A 24,895-nucleotide genomic window follows, 5' to 3' on the forward strand; every position below is an offset into this window, starting at 1 on the left:
TTTGTTTCAGTTACAAAAAAGGAAAATAATCCAGGTTCATAAACTTGTTTTTAATATGCAGTTCCTTTCCAGAAATCATGGTCAGCTCTTACTTGAGGCATCATTCAGCTTAAAAAAGTGAGGAAACACATGATTTAAAAAAGTGCTTATTAATTAATATGCTGTACATGGTTCATGTAGAATTGTCTAATGAAAGGAGTGAATGAGAAACTGAATGATCAAGAGACTTTACATATACTGGTTAATATCTATTGATGCCTTAAACTTTCAGAATTTACTGCAAAGTTTGTTCCTTATAATATTAACCTGGGTATTTTGCAAACTCTGCCTTCTTAGTGACTGAGAACTTAACGTAGATTGAACTTCACATTATGGTTTTAAAAGTCATGCTTCTGTTTTGGCTCGCTGTATGGTTAAGTCACAAATCTTCAACAAAGCACTAAAAACAGTCTTCATTTACACTATACAAAGCGTAAAATCATGAGAACAGAATAACTAGCTTGCTATATCTGCTTTGGAAATTAAAAATAAGGAAAATAAGCAACTCTTTCAACAATTTACAGTAAAAAGCCATTACAAGGCCATTATTAGTTTTATCAAAGGACTAATTCTCCTTTAAACAAACAGGAGACAGGATGAAACACATGTAAGTTCGAAAGTTTATCATAAGGAAACCTGTACAAGTGATCATATTAATTTATCGTAAAAGCGAGTCCTTTACATCATTCATGTTATCGTTAATTGCTGATAACACTGTCAGGGGAAAAAAAACTAAACCAGTTTGCAGAATCAAACCATTCACAAAATAAGCCTTCTCCCTAAAATAAGTATGGTAAGTGAAGGCTTAGGTTTTATAATGTAAATGTGTCAAGGTAACAAAGAGAAAAGACAAGAATGAAATCTGACCCCACTCAATGAATAGGGCAGGATTTTTTAAAACTGCCCTCATCGTCATAATCTATGCAGAGAGCAAGACTAACCGTACAAGTTTCTATAATTTAACTAACATTTTTCATTCAGAGTATACAAGCATACAACACATAAGTGGTACAATATGTCCGCTCTCTTCGCAAAGTTATTGTTGTCCAGTCTACTTCATTTTTTTTGCACATCGCCCATTAATAGTCCATGGCTACTGCACATCGTCCATGTCCTAATCCCTTCGTTCCTTGTGGTGCTTTCCTCTCAGGCAAGGAAGACCACAAATATGATGAAGAAGACCACCAGTACAAGGAATATCTTAATCATTAGCCAGCGGTTGGAGGAGACCGACTGAAAGTATTTGAGGATCTCCGTGTGAGCCATGTCCACGTTCAGCTGAGTGTCCTCCACGTTGGAATCAATCCTACAGAGCAACAAGAAAAATATCCAACATTTAACAGCATTTCAACATGAATTTCCAGTTGTACCAGTCTTAATGCTAAATACTCACTCAGTTTGCCAGAGGATTATATCAGTGCCTTTATACCATCTCATACAGTATGTTCATGAAATTATATTAATAGATAACTATGCATATTAAAGAGAAAACCTCATCCAATCACAAATCTAGAATGATATTCTGACTCATTTCACAGTATGTATTACTATAAGGAAGACTAGAACACAAATGTGTTATTTGAAAAATCAAGGAAGACAGTTATTTTTATTTATTTAAACTCTACTCCATCCCATTAACACTACTTAACAACTTACATCTACTAAACAAAAGGGTGGACAAATCAGCACTGTCAGCAATGTCACACAGATCACATAGTCCTAGCTATCAGTTGTATACTCATTTCCATAATTTAAAATAAATACTCCTTATTGACTTTATTTAAAACAAACATTTCCATTTGGTATGTAGTCATATTTAAACTCAGAACAGGAACCGAAGCCTGCTGTAGTGTACAAACTGGCTGAAGTGTGAAATGGCTGACAAAATGTTTTTAACTAGCTAGATTATTCATCCTGTAACAGAATCATGACTGAGCAGGTATGTGGAAGTAGGTACAAAAGTAAGTAAAATATAGGGTAGAGCAACACCAGCACATCCTATAACTGTCCTGCTAGCATAACATGCAGTCACCTTGTCGTTTAACACGGTGATAAAGCTAGCCAGAAGTAAATAATATGTTCTTTAACTCATAGCCAATATGCTGGCCAAACCCTTACATTAGAAATAGCCACATATTCATTTGTTTGATTCATAAACAATTATATTTCACTAACTAACACTTTCTAGCCTGGTTTTCATTGCCCCAAAACCTGTTGAATGTGAGCGGACAAAAGAACTTTTATTTAACTGACGGGATAGCTGATAAATGTATACTTCACACTACACAGCACTATTCAAGCATTCTCCTTCTCACCTCTGTATGGTCTCCTCTTGTTCTTTGACCATATGTGCCAGCTGCTGGAAGATAGAGCCCAGCTCCACAATGGTGCTCTCGATGTTTTGCATGGTGTCTGCTCGACTCTGGATGTAAGAGTCCTAGAAATGACATTGAGGATTGGGGGAAAGAGGAGTAACAGTTATCTATTCAAATCAAGTTTAATATATGCATATATTATATAAACATAGATTGTAGACAATAACATTTACACAAAAGAAACAAAGGAATGTCTAAATAAATAAAAAAATCCAATCATCTAAATGAACAAAACAGACACATTTCATGTTAGGCATGCAAGAAACAGTGATACAAATCTGAAACACTTGCCACTGAATCGTACCTGTTCATCAATAAGTTGCAGTTGAAGGGGATTTGCTCTTGAGTCCATGTCAATGGCCACATCACTGCCAAGGCTTCTAGATTCATCCTGCATCAATACTGAGTTACCTGAAAAGTAAAGTTCACAAAACTCAAAAAAAAAAAAAATTCTTTGTGTATTACCATGACAAAAACTTTTGTTTATTTCCTTTCTGATGAGGTAAAACTGCAGTGGCTTGCTAACTTACTGAAGTTGTTGGCAAGCATAGGTGAGGTGGACACTGGCGCCTGTGAGAATTGCTCTCTTCTGCTGCGTTGCTGTTTCAGATTCTACACAGATTAGAACAAATACAAAAAATGTTCACAACACTCCTTACTATAAAGGAAATAAGAAGGACAGCTGTGAGATACAACTGTAATGAAAAAGGGGTAAATAAACATTACCTCGGTTCTCACTTCCAACACGGACTTGAAATCGTTAGACATCGATGCCAACTTTGACTGCAAACATTAAAAGAGTGTACGTCAATATTTCTGTTGCATTTTTACATGTTACAGCAGGACAGCTAGTCTAGTCAACATGAATGAAGGATAAGAAAGATAAAAATCTCAAAAGCACTTCTTGGAGATAATCAGATAAGACTTGTTACCTGGAGAGAGACAACAATCGTGTTGGAATGTGTCTGAATGTGCCGTCCATTTTGACCACTTCGAGAGCGAACCAGGTCTTGCAGCTGTGCTATCTGTTTATTTAAACTGTTGATGTCCTGAAACAGAGACAAACACACACAAAAAATATAGACAGAGCATTATAGCTTTAAACCAAAAATGTCTTGTTATCTGGTCTTTAAACCTTTGCATCCACATTGATTCGTGTGCATTAATAAAATGAGGAAACGACAATTCAATGCATGTGTGTGCAAGCTTTACTTTATGAAAAAATATTTGCAGTGAACTAACTTCAGTTTAGGGGGAAAAAAAACAATGTATAATCAGCCCAAATTTGTATGCACAGAATTTTTCAGCAAATGGTAGCTTGCTTTACTGGCAGCTCTTTGGACTTCCTATTGAAAGTTAACAGTAACAGACACCAAATTAAATTGTCACACTTCCAGGCCTTTTACCTGCTTACTTCAAGCTTTAAATTCCACTTCTTAGTTTTAATCTGTTACTTTTGTCATGTTAGTGACATCAGTACATAATAGTTTTCATGAATATAACCTTTGACTATATATAGGAATAATTGTCGCATGAAGGTGAGAAGGATGAAGCAAAGCCAATGTCATGGAAAACACCTTACACAGGTTAGTACAAATCAACATGACCGAGCAAGCTATAAATTGAATGTGGCTTCCTCAGGACTCTAGCAAATGAAAAAATATTCAGGGGCACTTGACCATATTATGTCAGAAAGATCTTTTACTTGATATTCATTTCTTGTTTCTATAAGAATTGTATAGAATCAATATCGCGATTGCAAATGAGCTCATACTGAATACTGGCACAGCTATGACTACATATATTGAGTCACAACCATGCTGATATTCATGCCTCATTTGATATTGCTTAATGTATTACAGTTGATATTTAATTTTTACTTGTATATATTGTTGTAAATAGCTAACCACGACAAAGGTCCAAATGCAAATGTCCAAATATTTACAGGCCTGACTGTTTTATGTTTATGAATGACCTCTGACCTGCTTTATGATGTAGGTCAACTCTTCAATCTCCACAGCCTTGTCATCGAACAGAGACTTCCTTTTGGCCACTGAAGAATGAGAAGTGTGTTACTAATGGTTGTAAATCATACTGACACACATTACAGGACTTACAACCCAATGCACAGACAGTGTTAATCAGCCAAGTACTTACAAATCGTGAGCTTTTCCAGTTTAGCAAACGTGTTACTCAAGTCTTTTCCAATTCTCCTGAAAGGCACAAAAGTAGCAGGAATGAAAATGCTGAGAGCTACATAAAACTAAAATGCCAGAAATAATACTTGTTTATATATTCACAAGTCTTACTTTGCCATGAGTGTGAAGTCACTCCGCTGTTTAAGAGCATTATGATTTGGTTTTGCCAGCGTACCATTCTGTAACACAGAAACAGTAAAATGGATGTAACAATCCTAACATGTACAGTGAAATGAGCACAAACAATAACAATACAAAATTTCTGCTTAGTTACAGTTTAGAAATAAAAAAAATACAGGGGATTTTTCAAGGCTTAAAACGCTACAAACCAGGACATGACCTTCATTACTGAGCAACAAAAGCTACAGGTGAGAACGTCTCAAGGAATTTAAATGGGTTCAGAAGATTAAATGTGAAACCTCATGTAGCAAATACAGCAGAGCAACTGTTTCCTCTACAGAACAGAGAATCATATTCACACGCCCATAGCACATAAAAACTAAAATAATGTGTGACTGCCTTTTTATATCATAGGTACCAACACAATTCTAGCATATGCAAACATGGCTAATGTTTTTCAAATATGTGGCAATTAACATCCAGGCTTTTACGTTAACAAAATATTTTCGGGTCAGACCACAGTGCTTAATAAAATAAGTTGCTCCTTTTTTAATAAGAACACACTGCTGTCTAGGTCTACTGGCTCCAAGACAAAAAGCTTGTGAGCATGATCAGAGGTAAGTGAGAGTCACGGTGGTTTAAGTTACTAATTTACTTTTATTTTTGATAAAATTAAACCAGCAAAAGTTTTCATCTGTAAGCATGGGAAACTGCAAATAGGTGGGATCAGTCAAGAGTGCCTGTGGGAGTAGGCAAGTCCAGAAATAAATAAATAAACAAACAAATAAATAGATAGATGGTGGGGGGGCTTGCAAACCTGTAGATAACTGCTAGAAAAAAAAGAGGTATTTCTATACATTATCATAACATAATTGATTTGTTGCCAAACCTATATAGGTAGATATGATGAAAGATAAATTTGCAATGTGCAGAATTATTATTTTTATTTAATTTTTTTAAACAAGATCAGTATTTTGTCACCAAAAGTACTTTGACTAAACCATAAACGTTGGCACCTTTGTGATACATTCCTATCTTAATCAGGTAGGTGTCTTGTTTTCTGTCAACTGTTTTAAACAGAGGAGTGAGTTTTGTGTCCTACCTGTAACTGTCTCCCCTGCAGGGACTTGCAGGCGGATTGGAACTCCAGAGTGCGATCTCTGCAAGTCATGGTTCTGCAAACCACAGTGAGGTGGCCCTGGTAATTTCCGAAGTAAAGTCCAAAGTAAACACCTCTTCGGTGGGTGAAGAGAATTTAACGAGATGGATTTAAAACCACTAGAAACTTGCTGATGGTGGTTTGAGCTCCTGAACGCGCATCATCTGTGGAAAAACAGGTCATAGTTAAAGAGCATGTGGTTAACAAACGTCTCCTTAAAACATATCTGTTAAAGGTAATCTTTGGATGTAAACAAAGCAATAATCGATCAAATTGACTATCATGCGATGGTTCAATGACGTAGCTATATTTCAGCAGCTGCTTGAAAATCGACAGTTCAACACTGAATCGCCTGGAAGCTTCCAGCTCACTGCTGTATAATTAGGATATCTAACACGACGTAGCTGATAGTTACATGCCTGAATCTGTCTAAATCTTTAATACTAATCTATTTATATTGATAATAATATACACAAATGATTTAGTAGTGGCGAAGAATTGGCTAAAAAGAAGAAGTATCGGCTCAGTACAAATGGCTCCATAATGCCCATCAAGTGCACTATATCAGGGATAAGAGGCGTTTATTTATACCCTATGTAGTGCGCATAGATAAAGGTTAAGATCCTGTTTGAGACACATCTACTGTGAAAGTGAAATAACGCTAGCTTTGTTGCTACGTATATCTGCTAGCTCGTCAGCTGGTTAGCTGTATGCTAGTTGAAAGATTCGACCTAAGTTCCAGTTATACAAAATGTAATTTAGCGAGAACTAACAGAATACTATATTAAACCCGTGACCAATACAGCCAATATAAACCGTATACGTTTACTCACTGTTAGTTGGAAAATCTGTCGCTTTTCTGAGACGCCGGATTGCCGACAGTTTCAGATGTGTCTTTTCCGTGCTTACAACTTCCGGCGCGTGACGTCATTGCCACGTCCACCAGCAGGCATGCGCGCCGATTGTCTCAGAGCCCTGACTAATGACTGACTTATTATGGGTGTGTCAGTTTCTTTTCTCTCTTTATTTGTTGTGAACGGAAGCCGTTTCACGTCAGAGGTTCAACAGCACGTCCAGTTGCTGACAGAGCATCGAATTACAAAAAATGTGTTTTAAAATTTATTTTTTATGCTTACAGAGGGAAGCGAGATTATATCACGGACTAATTTGCATATTTGTTTAATTATTCATGAGCAATTCCATATCAGATTGGCAAATATATTATATGCAAGCAAGTTTGTAAGGCACTTAGAATAGAAAAAAGAATAGAACATTTTAATTTTCTTTCTAGAAAGAAGTCTTCACCCTGCAGACTGCAAAGGTGTGTGTGTTTGTGTGTGTGTGTAAACCTTTAGAGGTTTAGAACTCAGGAGGTTTTTGAGCTATCTACACCAAACTCAGCCAGCTTTTTTAGGGTGATACTCTGGATAAAGGTTTAAATAGGTGTACGACTGGCCCCGCCCCCAATATATGAAACATAAAAAAACTTCACTTGCAGCCCCACCCCAAAATAACTTGCAGCCCCGCCCCAAAATAAAAAAATACCACAAAATGGACATGTGATATATCAAAATACTCAGCACAATGAGGGGAATTGTGACGTAACATGCTCGTATCCACTCGACTCCAAAAGCATTGAAGGCGAGAACAAATCTAGTACAAACTGAGGTGCTTGTATCTTGTTTTTGTCTTTAAATTGGAATTCTTTCCTGTCAGATTCTGATTTGCTGCCTCACAGCTTCAGATCTGTCCCAGGTCTGATCATGAGCTCAGGTTACTGTGTCCATGGAGTATCTGGGCATAATCTTCTTGTGTCTATGTGGGTTTCTCTTGGTTTCTCGTGTTTCCTTCCACCTCCCAAAACATACCAGTAGGTAGAATTGAATATATGATCGCGTGTTAATGATGCCATGTGATCGACCGGCATCTGTGATGTAGTCCTACTTCACATCCAGTGTTTTTGGTATAGGCTCTAAATCCACTACGACCCTCACTAGAATAGATAGGTATCCAGTAGTTCCAAGAAAAAAAAATATTTTCATCAGTGAGTACCAGTGAGATAAAATTAAAGCCTTGCTTTGTCAGAACAAAACTGTTTAAAATGTCTACTAATAGTTGTGAAATAGTGATGGTTATATTCTTTGTTTATTATAAATTGTTCACATACAAATTGTAGCAATTAGAGCAGAGTATCCGTCATCCCATGAGGCAGAAACCTGTTGTGCCACTGTTATCATTTTGTTCCATATGAAATGTTCTAATTTTTAACAGAACCTTCCTTCCACTCACACAGTAAAACATTAATTTGTCTTCTTCAGCAACATTATTTTTAGGTCAGGAGCACAGTAGGTCTGTAGCCAATCCTAGGAACACTGGTTGTGAGGTGGGAGAATTGCTCATCTTTGGACAACCTTTATTGTCAAGTCAGTCTACCTATCTGCATGCTTTTAGGTAAAAGGGACAAAAACTTAGAACCTTAAAACACTTGGGCAGAACAAAACTGCCCAGACAAACATTAACCCAAGCTAATGGTTGGCCTTTCCGTTTTCCCACAGCCCCGCCTCCAAATATAAAAAATCAAAAATCTTTCCACAACATTGACATGTGACATATGTGACAAAACACTCAGAACAATGAGGCGAACTTCCTTACGGGTATTCGGATTACGTAATGTGACGTCACGTGCTGCCCCGCCACAAAATTGAAAAATACCATAAAATGGTCACGTGATATATCAGAACACTCAGCACAACGAGGGGAATTGCGGGTATTCGTGTGACGTCACATGCTCGTATCCGCTTGCCTCTAAAAGTATTGGCACCCTAGCATACCGGCCTTTAGGAATACTTGCTCTGACAAGTCAACATCAATGTTTACCACGATGAACTTTACAAATCTAGTTGTTATTATTATTATTATTATTATTATTATTATTATTATTATTATTATTATTAACAGCAACAACAACAGCGAACAACAACAACAATTTTAATAATAATAATCCAACTAATCCACTAGGGGCCGCCAGACAATATTTATAATGACAATAAAGCCAACGCACATTGATTTTTCTATTTAGTTGTAAGTACGAGCACAATTTTTTGATAAAAGTATGACTTTTGCTTTGTGCATTGAACAAAATGTCAGAACGTTTTAATAATGTCACATGAACGCATTATAGAAGCCCATTCAGATAACTTCGCCAAAGCTGCTTTAACCACCAGATGTCGCCACTTTACTAAAATACATAAATAAAACTGTAGCCAATGTGTTTCATTCATTTAATACATGAGGAAAAATAAAGACTTAATAGAAAATAGAAATATTTTTCTTTCGTTTTTTATTCAGTCTAATATAGGAACAAATGGAGAAATGGGGTAAATGCTACACAGAGATGGCCGCTTTGAGATAACGGTCACTGTTTATAACTGTCATGTTATCACTCAAACACACACTCAGCTTTGTGTAATGGAACCTCAACAAGAAGCAGCATGTCCTGTTTGTGCTGTTGTGTTGCTGTAATCTTTCCTCCTCAGTGACTGTGAGGATTTTTATGTTTCTCCGTATAGATACAGATGGGAAAATCAAAAGAAGGATACACTTCAAAAACAACCGCGTTAACAACAACATGCATGCATTAGGGAGTGTTAAGGACAACCTGTTTTGTGCTGCTTCTAACAAAACCATGTTTTCATGTTTAAATTTCCTTAACGGCTAGCACGTCTGACTCACACTGCTGGGGGGTGATGGTTTGATTCCTGTGTTTGTGTTGGCAGAGTGTTCTTGTAATTTGGGGGTTTCCTCCCTATTTCAAAGTCATGCATTGTAGGCTGATTGGCATCTTGAAAGTTGGCCATAGTTTGTGGGTCCTGAGTTGGGTTGACACCCCACCTGTGATGTCTCCTGCCTTCCTTCCCATGTCCCCAGATTCATCGTGACCCTGTGTAGGATATGTTGTACACAAAATGGATGGATGGAATAATGAGATCATTTAGCAAACATATTCTGGGGCACGTTCAGGTCTTGACTTCTTGAACCCCTTGAAATCACCCTCCTTTTTATCTGTGGAACTATAACATGTTAAAACATAGTCTGTGAGTAATTGCCCAATGTTTTTTTTTAACTCAGACCCTTGAAGTTCAAGTTTACAGCAGTCCTAAATGTGATTTATATATATATATATATATATATATATATATATATATATATATATATATATATATATATATATATATATATATATATAATAATATATATATAATGCTCAGGAAAACTATTAGACTAGCCAAAGAACATTTTTATGTACGTTATTTGACAATTTAACACCAGTTAGATGTCAGTATTTATTTGGGACACTGGGAATAATGCAGGATATAATATCACATGTTTTTGGGAAGTAGGAGGAAACCAGAGAACCCTGAGGAAACCTGGCTAGACACAGAGACCATATGTAAAATCTGTTACATATAGTGACCAGGATCAAACTTTGGACCCTGAGGCTATGTGGTGACAACTTTACTCACTGCTCCACTGTTAAAGCTTACCATGTGGTTTCTTCAGCTAACAATGTCCAAGTTAGCTGTTATATAGTAATCTTGGAACCGAACAGTCCAAATCTATGGAGCTTGTTTAATAACGTCTTTAAGGACATTATGTATGACTTCCTAAATTAGTTCTATAAAGACATTCTGTGAATTTAGTACTGTGCTAACAATCTTTGATAATGATCAAAATAAAAAATGCAAAAGAAGTAAATAGAAAAAAAAAACACTATTCAGAGATATTAGAGCATGATGTGCTGGCCAGATGCGTGTGTGTCTTTAATATGACATTAAATAGCGATAACATAAAAACTGCATTTATTTACACACTTTGGAGAGTATCTTTATTCACTTACAAATACTCACAATTTCACATCAACAATGTGTTAATGCTTTTCTTACTCTGTTTCATATACATGCATATCTTTTGTCGTCACTCTCTGATGCCATCAAAACACACATGCACGTACGTTCATGTTGTCCAGATACCATCCAGATCCCCTCTGAACACAGCTGCTTCAACAAAGAGTGGCAGTGTAAACATGGCTGATTTTTTATCACCGCTGCCACAGAGAGGGACCGTGCATGAGACAAAGAGATATGGATGGATAGATGGAAATAAACAGGCCTTTGCTTTGAGATGGAAATGTGAGGGATGAGAGTGAGAGAGGAAGAGAGAACCCCTAGGGTGAGATAGAAAAAGAGATCATAAAGCAAACAGACAAGTTTGTTTTTTCAGCTTAAGGAAAGATTTAAGAGATTCTCACATTTGTAAAGGCAATGAGAATGGGGCTGCCTTATGTGAAGGAGTTTTGCTATTATATGGCATACAGAGATGAGAGAAACGTAGAGAGAGGCACCTCTAAAGACAGAGTCAGACAATAAAAAAGCAACCACTAGACAGATGACTCATTCTCCATTTTTCTCTCTCTCTGCCTTGCTAATCAATTACAGAAGGTTAAATTTGGTCCTTGCACAGACAAAGGCCTGACAGAAAGGTACATCAGCATCGGATTAAAGCCTCACACTGCTTCCACCAGCATACACCCATTTAATAAAATAAAAAAGAAATTAAACTTAATTGCATCATCCACAGGCAATAGATGGTACATTGCAAAATGTTTACTCATCCACTCCCTGCTTCCCTGTACACACATGAAGCAATGGAAATAAAGCACAGCTTTGATAATGTCAACTGAATCGAACATCTGTGGCTACATTAAACACAATCTTCCCAAATGTCCCAAGTGTCCATATTACTGAGCACTACAAAATAACTTGACTTTTTACAGCATGGCAGTCATGAAATCTGACCTTTCCAAGACATAGGCAATAGTCTTGATCTAATTACAATAACCCATTAATAACTAGCAGAAAAGCTTGGAAAACACTTGCAAATGTTGTGCAGGTGCTGTGCTGTGCCCAGACGAGGTGGAGAGCAGGTGACATTTGCTCTACCATATGAGCTGAGTCACTTATATGTGTGTGTGTGTGTGTGTGTGTGTGTGTGTGTGTGTGTGTGTGTGTGTGTGTGTGTGGTACTGTGGCAAATAACTGACTCAGCAACATTGAGGCAAGAGGAGGGAGAGAGATAATATTATTTCTCACATCAATGTGCTGCTGGCAGGCGTCTGCCCGTGCCTCCCAGACATGCATGATAATTATTAACATGTTTGTCTTTCATTACCTAACCAACAAGGGCAAAAGAGAAAGAGAGAGAGAAAGAGAGAGAGAGAGAGAGAGAGAGAGAGAGAGAGAGAGAGAGAGAGAGAGCAGAATTGAAAAAAATTATAGAGACATCAATAACCACAGTTTCTCAAAAATAGGACATTTCACTTTAATAATACAATATACTGAACATTACATTATGGCTGTTGCTGGAGGTCTACTGAAAGCATGTCAGCTTAGTATATACGCATTTAGACACATGTATTGCCCCTCCGATTGTACATTGTATGGCAATATGAGTGATTTATACTTGTTCACTAACAGAGGAATAGGGCATAAATGGTGTAGCAGCAGTAAGATTGTTACTATTGATTGTTACCATTATACAAATATAGATTACACAGAATTTAAACTATAGCTTAGACAGTACTGTCTCTTTAAAAGCCATAATTCACATAAAAGACGGAATGCAGACGAAATTTCCTGTACATGATTCAAGGTGCACGGTAACACTGAAGAGAACTGGTACATTCATATATAATATACATACTGTGTATTTTTGTGTATTATATTTCCAATACAACTAGTAGCAGTAAATTTAGATAACTGTACATTGAGCGTGGTAGTCAATCCCTACAGTAGGTGTAATATGAAGTCTGGAATAAATTACCTTCTAAATCTATTACAGTCATTTGAGTCGAGACAAACATTTAGCCGAGCAAAAGACAGGACGATGTCTTCTTTACACAGCAGATAACAAACTTGACGTAACAAAACACCACAAATGGAACGATTAACCCATAACCATAGTGTGAAGCAAACTATAAGTCAGGGATTTTTTTTATTTACATTATTGCAGATGTATAACTATATTCATAATATTATTGCAAAATATCCCTTAGGTTAAACCACGGATTTCAGTCAGATATGCTACATGATGAGACTTCGAGGAAGTTAAGTGGCTGTCAGCCACTGTCCATTACCTTCACCTAAATGTACAGAATATATCTATATATTCACATATTCTTGCAGATAATATCAAACTTACAGACCTGAGCGTTCACAGATGGCTATGACCAATGCATGATTCTAGACAAAATACTGAATTATATCTCCTCTGATATTAATATTCTCACAGTTGTTATGTGACAAAAAATACCCCAAAGCAACATCAACAAAGCTAGATATAAAAGGCAACTCAATATAAAAAAATAAATATATTATATTTTGGATACCCTATAGTCAGTGCAGAATGCCACAGATTTCAGATTTTTAAACTAACAAATAATCATCTCAGGTTGTTAATATCAGTGCTAAGATTTGATGTATTGATTGATTTAACAGATGTGCCTCTCTGCTACAGAGCTGTTCTTTTTTTATTCTTGCCCCTTTGTTCGAATTAAATACAGACCCTCATATAGATGCATGCTGTGGCAGAGAATGTGTCCGTAGCAGGCCACCCAGGCCGATGCTTTAAGACAGCTTAACAGAACACAAAACAACAAAGGCACCATTACAACTTCTTGTTGTTGTTTTTTTTTTTTGTTGTTTTCTTTTTTTATATAAATGAACCACATAAGGCTACAATATTATAACTAAGACTTACATAACAACTGAATATAATGATATAAATGTAAAATAATTTTTAATTCTTCTCTTAGTATTAATAAAGAAAAGCTTATAATCACCTGTTATGTATGAGAGAGAGAGAGAGAGAGAGAGAGAGAGAGAGAGAGAGAGAGAGAGAGAGAGAGAGAGAGAGAGAGAGAGAGATTGAATTAGAAAAAAGGCAGAGGTAGAAACATGGGAAATTTCAAATACAATATAAGTAAGTTAAGACAAGTGTGTGCATGTGTGTGTGAGAGCAAAAGAGAGAGAGAGGGGGGGAGAGAGGGAGAGAGAGAGAGAGAGAGAGAGAGAGAGAGAGAGAGAGAGAGAGTTTGTTGTGTGTTTGTGTGTGTTTGTTGGAATCAGCAGTGGAATATAGCCAGGTTTCTTTACTATTGACATTCCCCTCACTGCCTGGCCTGAGGGAAAGTCTCATTTATTCCCAAAGGAAAGCTCCAGACAAAAAGCAAATCAAACAAACACAATAAGACTCATTGATACAGTCCTGGAGGCCACGTGATGGGCTTATGGAGGCTGAGAATAAATCAGGCCTGTCACAGAGATCCTTATCTTTCTATACTCAGACCACACAGACGCCCATCTATCCATTCAGCACATCTCAATACCAGTCTCTCTATCAGTCACAGCACATATATATGCCCAGAACAGATGGGAAATGTCCTAACGATTGAATGTCCTGCAACCTAATTTAGGACACTGGGGTTTTTTTTGGCAAAGTTTTGGGGTTTCTTTAAAAAAAAAAAAAAAAGATAACCCCAGCTATTTGAAGGTCAATAAAACTGTGAATTCCAGCTTCCAGATCAGTCAAACACAGTCATATGAGTGAAGTCTTTCCAACCAGTGACATTTTTTCAAATGTCTTGTGGGGGTGATGGATCTATTAAGATTTTGTGTATTAGCATGAATTAGCACAACAATCCAATCCACTTGAATGCAACATGCCTTTCCTGTGACTCCACTAGCAGCTTGTGCTACTATGCATGATTGGCTATCCAAACCATTGCAGCATGATGCTTCAGGGATTTAGTGATGAAAATCTGGAGACACACGGTATACACACACCAATACTGGGACACGGATACCGAGCTGAATACATGCATCTAATACTGCACTAAAGGTGAAGAGGTGGGTAGCAGGGAGGCAGGAGGTTCTGCTACTCTTGTTGAGGTGACTCCTGCTCTACGACTCCACGATAAAGACACTGTCTCGAAAGATGGATGAAGTTACAGTGCTTTGTAACCAGAGAAGGAAGAAAGGACCCTCATTTCATTATACTCTTTCACATCTGAAATAAAAGCAGAATGAGGAATAAAAATACTGACATGCCAAAGGTTTAATGAATTAGTGCAGCAGTGGCAGTACAAAAGTAGGACATGTGTACCTGCAGCTGTGCTGGTTGAGCTGTTTGCCTCTCTTGGTGCAGCTCATCTCCCTTAGACTGCATATGCACTCGCACATCGGTGGCTCTGATGTCATTCTGCGCATCGGGCAGGGTGGACATTGCTCTTCGGCAGGGTGAGAAGGCAAGATGCTAGTTGGGAGAGCAGGAGGTGCAGGTGTTGTAGGTGCTGGAGTCCTATTAGGACAGACTAAGACTTAAATATGCCATTTTAAAATAGTAAAAAATAACATTAAAAAATAGATCAAAAGCATTGGAATTACTTGATATATACATATTTGCATATTTGGTTTTAAACCAATAAAGCCATTTTATTAGTTACTATTATTATTTTTAACACTCCTTTTGGAGGCGACTGAAATTTATGGAAATCTAGTTTATGGCACGAAAAATGTTCTGTAATGGTTATGTATAAACAATTAATGATAATAATGACTTTTATGTCCACAGAATACCCTTATCTTTGTGTGCGATGTCGCTTGGCAACCAAATCTTGTTATCAGCAGCAAATGTTTATTGCGAGTATTATTGCAAGTAAATTAAATTACTACTTGAACACTGGATTTTATGATATTGTTTTGTCACTGTTTAACAAAATATGCTTGAGGTAATAGTTATTTCATCAAATTAATCAATAGATTTGGACACTGCTTTGTGTCATGATAGAATTTCTGTAATGCACACTTTTTCATCTAATGCTGAAGCATTATAGACTTTTAATAATATAGTCCACCTGTCTGAATCTCTCTTTATCCTTCCATGCTCAGCCAACAGTCCCCCAGGCATGCAACACTTAGAATGCTAAAAGAGCACATAGAGACTGTGTAGTATCCTATTAATAATGCTTTTAACCTATAATGCTTTTAATAATGCCTTTAGATTGATGCGACTGCCACTTTTATTGAATTAACCGAAAAAGGGAGAGAAGGAAATCTACAGCTGAGTGAGTTAATTAAGGAGGAAATCTGTCTTTGCATGAGTGGATGTGCTTAAGGAGTCAAGAAGTCACAATGGGGGATGGGGAGGGGGATTTCTGGCCCACAAATTATCCTAATTTCACACCTGCCACTGAATCTATCCATAGACTGGTGAATGATGGATAGCAGAGAGGGATAGGCGATCCAAAAGAAATCGCCCTCTGCTTGCCCTTTCCATGCATATGATAGAGGAATAAAAAAGGAGGAGAGGAAAAATCTCTTAAATTAATTCTTTAAGAACTGAATTAGTTGGTATCTGGGTGTATACGTGCAGTGCAGCATGTTCCAAAACAAAAATTGCTAGACGTATGATGTAATATATAAAATCCTAAATCCTGGCAGCAGATTAAAGCTCTGGTTAAACATAAAGTTGTGAAATCTAAAGATGATTCTTTAGTTTGCTTTAAATAATGCATTTTATAATGTCACATGGAGCTGAAATAAAAACAAAGAAACTTACGTCGGTTTTATCCTGACATGTTTCTTTCGCTTTGGTTTTCCCCTCTCCCTTTTCCTCCCTTTCCGCGTTGGTCGTGGGTCTTGCCTGTAAGACAGGGACAGAGATCGATAAGTTCAGTGAGTGTAAAGTTCCATGCAACAACAAAGACTCTACCCTGTGTTAAATGGTATCACGGTCATTGCTATAAACAGGCCTTATGCATCACAATGACAGATTTGAGAATCACATGACTTGCGTCTTGTGATTTCTCGTTTTCTTTTCGGGAGTTCTCAGGGGGGCCAGTGGCCTAATTAAGCAACAAAATAAATGTTCTGTTTCACAACTCAGAAGGAGTTCTCGGTTCTGACTCTCATCCAGCTTTGTAGACACAGGCCAGCTGGACACACACACAAACCATGCATGCATGGACCCTCACACACAAAGCCCCTAAATGCTTCTTGCTACATCAATTTCACATCAGGTCAATTTTATAAGAGCTATAGCTAAACCGAGTAATGTTTTCCTTAGCAACAAATTGCAGAGTTAAAATTAAGAACTTAGTAAGCAATACGTAAGACTGCTAAGTAGTATGCAGGTAAGCAAGACTGAAATACTGCTACAAGACTTAACTGAGACAACTGAGGCTGCATTTAATATCAAAAATACATATTAACACAGTGTCAATATGTACTCACAAGTGGCTTTTATAATTCAATTAAATTCCATTTTATTTATAAAGCCCTTTCTAAAAAAATGGACATTGTCAGGAAGCAGTCATATAGATTCAGGATATGCGTTCTAAATGTACAGACTTATCGCTAACGAACAAGCCAAAGTTGATGGTGGCAAGGAAAAACTCCCTGAGGCAACATTAAGAAGAAACCTTGATCATTGACTACTGAGGCTAATTTAACTCTGTTACACTATTAGTTATAGTTTAGTTGGCCAGAGTGCATGTGATGAAATGAGAAATGAGGTTGGATCAGCTGAGTGTGAACGTGGGGTGCTTTTGCTCACTACATTAGCTGAGCATTAGTTTCCCGTTTCAGCCAGCATCACTGAGTCACCAAAAGGGAGAGGACACACACAGAGAAAAAGGTAATAACTAAGGTAAATGTCTAATGTTACGTAATGCCCTATATACACAAGCCTATGTGCAACCACACATGCACTTGCTCACGTAGACACACATTTACCTGGTTGGCTCTGTGTGAAGATCTGCTTTTGGCCTGGAAAAAAAACACAATGACAAATTAATATGAGGGGATAAGATTCATTACACTTCTAATACTAGAGTTCAGAGACTGCTAACACTCTGGCTTTAACTTCTTAGTATCTAAGCTGGTTGAACCCTAGCTCTCAACACATATTGGCATAAAAGAAAAATTAGAAGCATTGAAAAGTGTTAATAGTGCGTTTGATGGCTTCAGTGTGGTGACTGTGTGAAGCCTCATTTTTTAACGGAAGAAAAGCATGAGGACTAAATGTAAATGATCCTTCTGAACGCTCAGCACCGCTAGCTCAGCTGATCCTAATCCTAAACCCTGAGCCCTGAAAGAGATTTTAATGTGAATTGTACAAAATGACCCAATAAAGACCCAATACACAGAGCTCGGCAGGACGCCAGAAAAAGGGGCTTTTGGGGCTACTCACTTCCCCCCCTTGACATTATGCGAAATAGCTTCTATAGGGACAGAAGGTTTTTATGCATGTGCTGGAGTCAGAGGGAGAGAATTCACCATGTGTCCACGGTGAACTCTGCTTTGCTATTCAAAACCTTTTCATGCATTTTTGCTTGAGAATCTAGTAAATCACACCTTGCATTCCAGATCATGTTTTGCATTTGACATTTTATGAAGTCACTAAAAATAGTATTTATATTAAACACTGAATCAAATTTATTGTAGGGCCCTGAATCAATCAGCTGATAGAGGTATATAATGTAAGTGTGTTTAAACATGTGGCTCACCTGCACTCACACTGCCTATGTTCTACGAAGGGTAACTGCACCAGTTCATGCTTCATGTATGTAGTTTTCATAAGCTGTGGGAATTGAAAGAATCAGCATTAGGACAGACCAATACACACACACACACACACACACACACACACACACACACACACACACAAAGCTCTGCATGTTAATGACTCCATCTTTTATCCTTCAATATCTCAAAACAGTATGTGACTGGAATCTAATCCAGCAATATCTATTACACAGTAGATTCTGTGCTAAATATGTATGAATGCCTCATGCTGTGTATGTCTCTTTTCTAACACAATTGTTTTCAGCATATTGAGTGAGATTTTGAGATCTCACTTTGGGTTGGGACAGTTGGTGTGTGGGTGCCTGTAATAGAACACTTTGTCTATTTTATCTAAACATTTATGCCATTCGTATACAATAAATTGACATTACTGTGTGTATATTCCTTAATAAGTGCCTAATGCATATCTGTGTTTTCAAGAGTCTAGACTTCAAGTCAAGGTCTCGTGAGTATAAACTACTGACCATGTGCTGTGAGCTTAAGACATTTTTCGTTGTTTGTGTATTTCTGATCTTCTATGAACATTCTGTATCAACATGTCTGTTCCAACTGCAAGAAATGGCTTCAACTTAAATTAGACAATTAGAAAAGTATTAGGTCGAAGTATAATAGGACAAAGATGAAGTGAGATCTAACTGAATCACATTAAGAAAGCATTTTTTTGCATTAGAGTTAATACTGTCCCTGTAAGAGAAATTTAGAATTACAGTAACTTACAGCAAACATGGGAATTTGTTATTGATAAAGCATTCCACTGACTTGCAGTGTAATTCTTCAGTGAAAGCATTGACTTTCACTATAGAGAATTTCATGTTTGTGTACGGTACTGTATGCAGTCAGAGTGGCTAATGGTGTGTGTGTATGTGTTGGGTGTTACCTCCATCGTGACCATATCTGTGTGTGAGGGCACACATTCAAGAGCCTCATCACCGCAGCAGCCACCACAGCGCCTCACTGACACACACGATGGTAGGAAGAGGTGATGTGTCTCCCAAGGGAACTCCTGCCACACCTCCACCAACGTCTCTCTCGGCTGGCAGCTGCTCCTCTCGTACACATCCATCCATCTAACCACTGACAGGAGAAAGGAAAGTGTAGTGAGTGTAGTCAGTAGTGAAACATGACTAGGTTAAGAGTGTGTCTTAACTGGGTAATGATTAAGTTCTAGACTGACGTGCACTTTATTTTTAAAGGATGGTGATTTGAAGAATGCTATGTTACAAAGGCCAATATTTTTTCTCAAAATGATACACATGAAAGATGCAATTCTTACATCTCACCATAGAAAATCTCAAAACTTTCTGAATGAGAAGGTGTACCTTGTCCTGATTCGTGACTCTTAGTGGGCTGCCATTGAGCTAGCTGGAGGAGAAGACACACATCCAGTCAGACATAACATACGTACAGACGGCAACAATATCAGGAATTTTAACTGCACATCCTTATTAGTAGATCTAATAAGACTAAGAAGAAAAAGAAGTCGTATAAAGGAAAGAGAATGAGATAGAGAAAGAGAGAGAGAGAGAGGGAGAGAGAGAGAGAGAGAGAGAGAGAGAGAGAGAGAGAGATTAAACAAAGGGCAGTCAAAAACAAAAGGAGTAAAATAAGCCAATAACAGTACAAATGTAAATAACAAAAAATACCAAAATTCTATAGCAAATAAATATATATATATGGTTCACAGCAAAAGATAATTCTACCACTAATATAATATATGAGAATGTCTAGATCCACTGATGTATTGACTAATAAATCAAAAAAACGGATATCTGAGAATGTAATTTAAAAGTGCACTCATTTGTGTCATTTAAAAAAAATGATCAGAGGACAGATTCCAAGAATGATGGTAGAACTGTGACCCGATATAGAAGCCAAGATTTCATCAGTTGTGATTTCAATCTAAAATCCATATAGATAAATTTGTCAAACTGAGAGTGTGTTGCATTGATCCCATGTATGGGTAAGATAAGAACAGGAAGTTAGTGCTTGTTCACATGAACACGCCCCACTGAACTGTTGGATACACACTCTGGTACAAGGTCACAGTTAGTTGAGAGCAGACTTTGCACTACAACACACATACACAGACATGCATACACATTAAAGAGCAGTTTGCCTTTGCCCGAGTTGGGGGATGATTTTAAGTAAATGAATGTGCATCTAATTCTTGTGCATGTCTAACAGAACTAAACTTGTGCTGTAAAGTGCCTGTATGTTCATTTATATAGGTGTATTTATGGAGAGATTGACTTATTCAAAAATATAACAGTTTCTCTATGCTTGATAATTATTTGAATGCTCAATTATGTGAGTTGCTGAAATTTGGTGCAATGTGGTACAGTGTTACAAAGAGATTGAAATATCAGTCAATTTCCTTTTTTTTTGTATTAGAGTCATTGTGAAATGTGGCCACCAAGCCTAGGATTGGCAGAATGGCTGGCACGCCACACAGTCCCACCCACATACACAAAGAATGATCATCTCAGTCCTGCCAGCTCATGCAGCAGCAGCTTGGTTTGGCATTGTCAGTCCCTTCTCTAACACTCTTTGATCCACGGCACAACGTCTCAGGGCCTGCAGTTCTCTATGAGTGCCTCAACCCACGGATTGTCTGGCAGCCCTGCCCATCCTCACCCAGACAAGCAGACGTGCCAACGAAAGACCTTGAAACACTGAACACTCCATCTGCACTATTTTCCCATTTACTTCATGGCAGGTGTGTGGATATCTCAAAAGCTGACCGGTCTGTGGCATAAAAAAGGTCAAGCATGGATACTGGATGACATCACCATGTCCTTACTTGGTGATAACACTGTAATTAACTCTTACATCATTAGCTTGATTCATTGAATGAGTCTGTGTGTAAGAAAAAAATGACAACAAGAGAGATATCAGTGCACTACACAATCTGCCCAGGGATTATAAACTAGCTATTTTGAAGACGGATCTCAGCTAATAATAATGTCAGTCAGAACGGAATAAAGAAACAACGGTTAAAAAAAGAAGAAGAAAAAAAGAATAAAGCCTAATTAGTCACCGGTGTCTTCAGAATAAAGACTGAGAAAGATCGACCTCTAAAATCAGTCTGCAGTGCCTAGATGCTGCCATAAAGCACGGCACCCATTTCACGTAGACCAACAGAGTACCCAGAATCACACAGTCTCTTCTAGTTAAGCAGCACTGACGCACAACCACGCAGGAAGCAACACACACAACCTTTCAGCTCTAATTTCACCTCCTCAGCGCAAACATGCTTTCAGGGAAGACGTCCAGCAGTAACGTTCACGCTGTTTTGCTCATGGTGTTATAACATCTTCAGAATGGGAGCTAATTAAATAGAAAGTGATCTAATGCGCATACAGTTTGCGCGCGACGTCTCCTTTTAAAACGCACAACCTTTGAGATGGCAAACGCCAATGACCGTGAGGTTATCTAAACAACATCACCGTAAATGGTCTGGAGAAAAAAAGTACCCAGCATTAACTCGGTGCAGTAAAATCCAACCACATTATAGATTTAATTAGAGTTTACTTTGATATCAAGTGATTTCATCAGACAGTGTGAGTGGTAGAACCAGCAGAACCTGTGATCAACCAGTAACCTGTAGTAAACTTTACAGATTAAAGCCCAGTAGTGATTGTTGGTGTTCTTACCGGTGCCCTGGCACAGTGCGTTGGCATTCTGGCGAGTGAGACGAACTGAAACATGCCGAAAATAACTTGTAGCCTTGTGCCCATTGTTGCTGTTCGCCAAGTAAGTCCAAAATAGTTCTCTAAATTATATAGCCCGATCCTCGGTTCCTTCTATGCACTCCTGGTTACTTTTATCCTTTCTGAATTTTACAAAACCATCATTTTTGGACGTTTATACAGCAGGATTGAACAGATCCTCATCCTCTTTTCCCACAGGAGATTTAATTAACCGTTAGAGACACGCGGATGCCCATCGGCTCTTTGTCATACAAACTAGTCCCACGTCTTGGCGACATCCAGTCAGCGATCATAAGCGATCCAAATGAATGTCCAGTCACTGAGCACACCGAGGTGGTTGCGTCCGTTGTTATAATTCCACAGATCACAATTACCGGCTAGTGCAAGAAGAAAGCACAGCCTTTAGACAGAAATACAGGCCACCGGGTAGTCTGGATATCACTAGGGGATATATAGTTTACACTAATACCCCGTGTGTTACTCCAAGGTGGAAAAAAATGCATTCAGAATGGATAAATCCTTCAAGGCGGTGAGGACGGTTTCCATGCGCCTTCCACGCGTGTTCGCTTCCCGTGACGCATCTCGCGTGACTGTGTGTCTGCTGTGTCCCAGCGCCACGCCGCGCTCCTGCTGTGCTGTGATACGATACGATTAGGTTTGTCCAGAGGCACACCACGCGTTTCGTTTTTATCACGCTCTATAAAATTAGTGATAAGATCGCAAATAGGTACAATAAAAAAAAAAACACAGATGGAAATGTAAGCAAATAGGCCTACTGTCGGTGGATCTTGTCGTGTGGCTGCTGTTCGCCCTTCAGCAGCTGAACTAGAAACGCGCGCGCTGTAACTCGAGGCTGCGCAGAACTGAGTGTCACGGTGCGAACTTTTGGCTTTTGTCCCCCCCCCCCCAACCCCCCCCCCCCCCACAACCCCCCCCCCCACCCGTAGACCTTGCTCACAACCCGGTGCAGGTGTAATGCCCTCTCCTTCTCCCTCTCCCGTCATCATAAGTCTCAGCAATAATTAACTCCCACTCTCTCGGTTCAGTTTGAAGACTTTTATTAGTCTAGTTTGCTTTTCGAGTGAGAAATTGCCTTATAAAATAATGCCTCTTGGAACAGATGTACTAAATGCACACGCATGATTCTCTTGATATCTTGGGTTTAAACATTCAACACAACTGATCTGTAAGTTAATGCATTTACCAGCATAACCCATAAGTGCTTAACGCGACCCCTCCCATTTCCTTTGCATGTGAAGACCCCCGACGTCATTGGTAAGTGTTTGGGTTATATAGAGCACAAGCCTCATGGGGGATCACTGAATGCGGGCTGTTATCTTCTGTAGAGCGAAGTGACAACACAGCTTTCTGCCACAATACCCCCTAAAGGCCCTCTCAATTCAAACAGACAAGAACTGATATCCTATGCTTAACATCAGTGTCAGTGTAAATGTCTGTGTAATAAGCTTCTGTTTCAACAGACTAATGATGAAGCGTGTCAAATCAGCCTCACGGCCGTAGTAAGCACAAGGCCATATAATGACAGACACAAAAATATCCCTCAGAATCCCATCCCTGTCTCCTGACTCATTCCTGAGAGGTGTTATCTCTGAGATCAGTCTGAGAAAAGAGCTGCACCTGCATATGGGTCTGTGCACCTTATCAGCCTATCAGATCTGAGCATGGCGTAGCTGAGGAGCTCTGAAGGCAAAAGGCCCACAATGTCAACATCTGCCCAGGAACATTCCCGAACACGTCTCCTAAATGCAGTGATTCAGCTGGAATAAGTTCTTGAAAGTGACAAGTAAAGGTTGATTATTATCTAAAAATAAAACCAAGTGTATGGTACAGTTTTGTAGAGGTGGCAACGCAACTCAATCAAATGAGCCGAGATATGATTCAGCATTTGTAATGCTGAAGTCAGACATCACGTGACATTGCTAACTGTGGCATCTGCTATCCACATTTATTTCTTTGGGCAATATTTTGTGTTCAAATTTGGAAAAGAAATTCTGGCTCTAAGTCACACTCTAAAGAACTTCTTTAACAAACCATGTTATTTTTGTCCATCGCAGAGGAAAGATCTGGGACAAACGCTTTGCGGCAGAGATTTCTTTTCTGGTATTGTACCTGCTAATATAATTAGGTTCCATTTAATGACTTGCTGCTGTTAAGCTTGGACACATACTGTAGTGCCGTCTTGAGTACAATGAGGACAAAGAACAAGAAGGAGATTATAAAAATAATTAATAAAAAGATATATTAATGTTAATAAAATCTTTACAACTGAATCAAAATTTTCTTCCTGAAAATTAAGCATTATTTATATTTTCAAAATGTATTTAATTATATAATTTGTTTTTTCTTTTTTCTTTTAATACTTTTGGCAAAGGACTACAGACTTCTCCTGATCAATATTTGATTTTGATTTTAAACATGTCAAACAATTGTTAGTGACACGTTTAAATGTTAATAATTATAATATAAAGATTAGTTTGTAATACCATTTGTATAAACCTTAACACAATATGCAGATTTAAAATCACATGTCAAATTATAACTGGTGAAATAGTACTTAGAATGGTGAGGCATA

At 38.1% G+C, this 24,895-nt stretch overlaps 2 protein-coding genes across 3 annotated transcripts; both read right to left on the reverse strand.

Annotated features, from left to right (window-relative positions):
* Positions 1 to 35: 35 nt before the first annotated feature.
* stx5a (syntaxin 5A) lies at positions 36 to 6,879 on the reverse strand. Its single transcript, XM_027136093.2, has 11 exons — positions 6,725 to 6,879; positions 5,835 to 6,055; positions 4,724 to 4,791; positions 4,572 to 4,627; positions 4,397 to 4,467; positions 3,347 to 3,463; positions 3,141 to 3,197; positions 2,945 to 3,026; positions 2,719 to 2,825; positions 2,355 to 2,476; positions 36 to 1,345 (listed from the first exon to the last, which is right to left on the reverse strand). Exons 2-11 carry the CDS (start codon positions 5,901 to 5,903, stop codon positions 1,186 to 1,188), a joined length of 909 nt encoding a protein of 302 aa, XP_026991894.1. The 5' UTR covers positions 5,904 to 6,055; positions 6,725 to 6,879; the 3' UTR covers positions 36 to 1,185.
* Positions 6,880 to 13,798: 6,919 nt separating this feature from the next.
* Positions 13,799 to 23,192, reverse strand: vegfba (vascular endothelial growth factor Ba). 2 transcript variants are annotated; one of them, XM_027135072.2, is made up of 8 exons: positions 22,246 to 23,192; positions 19,873 to 19,954; positions 19,470 to 19,666; positions 18,514 to 18,587; positions 17,741 to 17,773; positions 16,566 to 16,649; positions 15,111 to 15,305; positions 13,799 to 15,014 (listed from the first exon to the last, which is right to left on the reverse strand). In XM_027135072.2, exons 1-8 carry the CDS (start codon positions 22,327 to 22,329, stop codon positions 14,999 to 15,001), a joined length of 765 nt encoding a protein of 254 aa, XP_026990873.1. In that variant the 5' UTR covers positions 22,330 to 23,192; the 3' UTR covers positions 13,799 to 14,998. The 2 variants fall into 2 exon arrangements, with proteins under 2 accessions (XP_026990873.1, XP_026990874.1); XM_027135073.2 differs by having other exon boundaries at positions 19,912 to 19,954; positions 22,246 to 23,188.
* Positions 23,193 to 24,895: the final 1,703 nt, after the last annotated feature.

Source organism: Tachysurus fulvidraco, chromosome 17 (assembly GCF_022655615.1).
Source record: "Tachysurus fulvidraco isolate hzauxx_2018 chromosome 17, HZAU_PFXX_2.0, whole genome shotgun sequence".
In the NCBI taxonomy this organism is placed as follows: Eukaryota; Metazoa; Chordata; class Actinopteri; order Siluriformes; family Bagridae; genus Tachysurus; species Tachysurus fulvidraco.